The sequence below is a fragment of the Lactuca virosa genome, chromosome 6, assembly GCF_052849685.1.
Source record: "Lactuca virosa cultivar CGN04683 chromosome 6, Lactuca_virosa_CGN04683_v6, whole genome shotgun sequence".
Taxonomy (NCBI): Eukaryota; Viridiplantae; Streptophyta; class Magnoliopsida; order Asterales; family Asteraceae; genus Lactuca; species Lactuca virosa.
In genome coordinates, this window is record NC_136431.1 from 217,362,752 (window position 1) to 217,367,004 (window position 4,253).

At 36.1% G+C, this 4,253-nt stretch overlaps 2 protein-coding genes across 2 annotated transcripts; both read left to right on the forward strand.

The window, feature by feature from the left end:
* The first annotated feature begins 301 nt into the window (after nucleotides 1–301).
* On the forward strand, nucleotides 302–619 carry LOC145122297 (uncharacterized). Its single transcript, XM_079057921.1, has one exon. It carries the CDS (start codon nucleotides 302–304, stop codon nucleotides 617–619), a length of 318 nt encoding a protein of 105 aa, XP_078914047.1.
* A 139-nt stretch (nucleotides 620–758) lies between these two features.
* LOC145122298 (uncharacterized) lies at nucleotides 759–1,307 on the forward strand. The gene has a single exon (XM_079057922.1). It carries the CDS (start codon nucleotides 759–761, stop codon nucleotides 1,305–1,307), a length of 549 nt encoding a protein of 182 aa, XP_078914048.1.
* Nucleotides 1,308–4,253: the final 2,946 nt, after the last annotated feature.

Genomic DNA, 4,253 nt, shown 5'->3' on the forward strand with positions numbered 1-4,253 from the left:
GGACATATCATAAACCTTCGCCAATCTAAGGTTGGCAAACATGAAATTGAACCCACAAAAATGTATATTCGGACGGAAGAAGGAAGGTTATTAGGACATGTGATTACAAATGACGGAATAAAGAAAACCACAAAAAGATAGAGTCATTATTAGAAATGCGTTCACCAAAAACAGTGAAACAGGTACAAGCATTAAACAGAAAATTGGCAACACTAGGACTTTTCTTAGCTAAATTTGTAGAAAAAATGTTCCCTTTATACAAAACATTGAAAAGAGTACTAGATAAAAGGAAATTCCATGGATGGAGGAAGCAGAGAACGCATTCAAAAAACTCAAGATAGCATTAGCCGAATTGCCCACATTGACATCGCTAATCCCGAGTGAAGTTTTGAAGATATACTTATCGACGTCAAAGACAACAGCCGATACAGTATTATTAGAAAACAGAGAAGATAGACAGATTCCCATCTACTTTGTCAGCCACGTCTTACAAGGAGTAGAGGTAGGATACTCAGATATGGAAAAATTAGCATTATCCCTAGTAAACACAGAAAGACGATTGAGGAGGTATTTCTTAGCTCATTCCATACAGGTCCTTACAAACATACCACTACGATAAGTGCTACTAAAACTAGAGAATTTGGGAAGATTAGCTAAGTAGGCTATGGAATTGGGAGAACATGAAATCGTATTCAAACCAAGAACCAACATAAAAGCACAAGCATTAATAGACTTTATTGTTGAAATAACGGGTAAACATGGATGTATCATCAGTAGTAGAACCAGATGTTCAAGTAACAAACACGGAAGGCACACAAGGAAATCAATGGAGGTTGTACTCAGATGGATCTTCCTGTATAGAAGGGACAGGATCCGACTTGGTACTAACGACTCCAACAGGAGAAGAAGTAACTTATGCGCTAAGATTTGATTTCCAGGCGTCAAATAATGAATCGGAATATGAGGCACTCATTGCAGGACTACAAGTAGCTATCAAAATGGGGTGCGAGTACATACATGCCTTTATAGACTCGATGGTAGTGGCTAACCAAACCAATGGATTATATGAGACCCGAGGGAAAAATCTCGCGCAATATGCAGAAAAAGTTAAAGCATTAACAAAGCAATTTAGAAGCTTCAATTTGGAACAAGTTCCAAGATTAAAGAATAAAAGAGAGGACACATTAGGCAAACTAGCATCCTCAACTTTCCCCCATTTGTCCAAAAAAGTGTTAGTAGAAATAGTGCAAGCAAAAGTAATAGAAGAAATACCGGTAATGACCATAACAACAGGGACGAGTGATTGAAAGAAACCATTAATATAACACTTGATGGAAGGGAAATTACCCCAGGATGATAAACAAGCCAGAAAATTACGAGTCAAGGCACCATCTTTCGTAGTAGATAATGGAGTTTTGTACAAGAAATGATACTTAACACCTTGCTTACATTGCCTAAATGGCAAGGAAATGGAGTACCTCGTAAGAGAGATGCATGAAGGAATTACCGGAGTACACAAAGTCACGTGAACAATATTATGGAAAATCGCAAGGGTTGGGTACTATCGGCTAACCATGTATCAAGACGCGGAGGATATACTCTATAGATGCGAAAAATGCTAGAAGAACGTACCAATCCCAAGGAAATCAAGAACACTAATTATTAGCATTAGCAGCCTGTAACATCCCGAGATTTGTCATTTATAGTCCCTAGGTTTGGAGGGGTGACGCCATGAGAAGCCTAAGGGTTAAATTGCAAATTTGGGATCAGGAGAAGTATGCTGCGCGTACATAAGGGTACACTGAGTGTACTAGGTGCGCCTTAGTACGCTGGGCGTACTCATGTCAGAAGGAAACCCTAGTATTTAGGGTTTGGGTGTTATATAAACGTCCTTATGAGCTCATAACCCTCCCTTACCTTAGCCTCCATAGTTTTGAGCCGTTTTCCCCAAACCCTAGCCTCTCTCTTGAGTGTGTGAGCCAAAAGAGTGTATTTTTAGTAGTTAAAGAAGAAGGAGTTGCATCAAGGTGTTGGAGAAGGAAGACAAGCTAGTAGATCTGAGGTCTCTTTGTACTCTAGAAGCTCTAGGAGGTAAAAAGCTGTCACAACTAGCCTTTTTAGCTATGAAATTCTGTCTTCATGTAAAGATCAACTCTTATATAACTTGTAATCTAAGTTGATGTCATGTACTACGCTCATTCAAAATCAGCCATTTGAATCAAAACTCATGAGTGAAGTTCAAAACCTAATTCAACGCATCTAATATACCTAACTGTGGGTTTGAAACCCTAGTAGCCCGGTTCAAACATTTTAATGGGCCAGGAATCAGTTATTGGGCCTAATGGACCAATAAACCCTCAACTTGATTCTTTTAATCTAAGAGTCTTCAATTGGGCCGTAATTGGACCCACATTTATTAAACTATAACATTTTGGGCCTCAAGACTTTTTATGGGCCTTATTGGGCCTAAACTGTCCCACGTCATTTTCATAAACCCTATTGGGCCGTAAACTATCTTCTTGGGCTTCGTTGGGCCGAAAACCCAAATTCCTTTATCATTTTGGGCTGTAAACCCTTATATGGGCCCAATGGGCCAAAAACTCCTATCATGAGCCTTATAATTTCGAAAATACTCAATAATGGCCCAAACTTTTCTTTTTTCTCCTTTCATTCTCGAATTTGAGTGTATATATATATATATATATATATATATATATATATATATATATATATATACATGCAAAAATATAATAATATGGGAAAATTGTGAGGAAGATACCTCACCATTGCATGGTGAGTATCCACGCTTAATATCCATCAAATATCCTTGTGAAACTCATTTATCCATGCATGTCCCATCACACTTCTCTCTTCTCTCCCTCTTCTTCTTATTCACAGCCAAAGCCCCCTTCACTCACCACTGTCCATTCCAAACTTCCAACACTTCAATCCTCCTCTCAGGTCCATCTAAGGTTCTCTCATTTTCATCCCTCAAAAATTCGTGAACTAGGGTGTGTTCACCAAGATTTTCTTCAAAGATCATCACTCATTTGGTAAGCTACTCTTTAAGTTTAATGATTAACTTCATTTTATGATAAGCTTGATGATCATCACTCATTTCGAAAATCTCCAGTCAAGAAGCTTCTAGGGGCGAGATCTCATCCATCCTTCATCAAAAACGGAAATCTCCAAAGTAAAGTAAGTTCATACCCCCTATTTTCGGTTTTTACTATGTTTTGGGGGAGAATACAAGTTGTTTTGTGTAGATCTATGTGTGTATGCATGATTTTGTGTGTTTTTCATGATATATGTGTGATTATATGTTATAAACTCCATGAACTTGAAAGTATGTTAAAATATGATGATATTTGTAGAACATAACATTTATTGCAAACTTATTATGTAAAGAAAGGTTTTAAAATACTTCAAGTTTGCTTAAAACTAAGAAAATTACATAAAAGGGCCAAAAATGCCAAAATAATAAAAAATGAGGTTATTATATGTAACTCATGATTTTAAGGGACCAAAAAAAAGGATTATTTTTTATAAATATGAATCCTTATGGAATTTGTGATTTTAAAAGGGTTAAAAGTGAAAATTTTCACAAATGGGCCTCATTTTTGGGCTTTCACGTTTTTTGGGCCAAAATGTTAAATTTTTGGACTTTTGTGGGCTTAAGTTTCATTTTCAACAAAGTTATGCCAAAAATGTAAATTTTGATAAGAACTGAAAAAGTAAATTTATTAATACTTAGGCCAAAAAGATAAATTTATTTATAAGTGGGCCGAGAATGCACATTTTCATAAAATTAAGCCAAAAATGATATTTTTGACAAAAGTGAGTTAAAAATGTTATTTTTACTTAAAACTAGCCTTAAATGCAAACTTTGGCCTTAAAGGACCTAAAATGTCATTTTTACCAAAAATGTGCCATAATTGTAAATTTTCGGTTTTTAGGACCGAAAATGTCTTTTTACAAAAAGTGGGCTTTTTATGTCATTTTAATAAACAACGAAGCTTAAAAAACCAACGTAACAAACCACTGATCAATTACGTCATTTATACTTTTACTAGGCCTGGAATATAATCTATATGGTTAGTGGGCCTTAGTGGTCCACTTATATGTTTATTGGGTCTGGAATATACCTTATATGCTTATTGGGCCTGGAATATAATCTACATGCTTAGTGGGTCTTAGTTGTCCACTTACATGTTTATTGGGCCTGGAATATACCTTTCATGTTTATTCGCGTA

Bases quoted from the DNA above. Each gene is read 5' to 3' on its own strand.
- LOC145122298 (XM_079057922.1), top strand. From the start codon at position 759: ATGGATGTATCATCAGTAGTAGAACCAGATGTTCAAGTAACAAACACG.
- LOC145122297 (XM_079057921.1), top strand. From the start codon at position 302: ATGGAGGAAGCAGAGAACGCATTCAAAAAACTCAAGATAGCATTAGCC.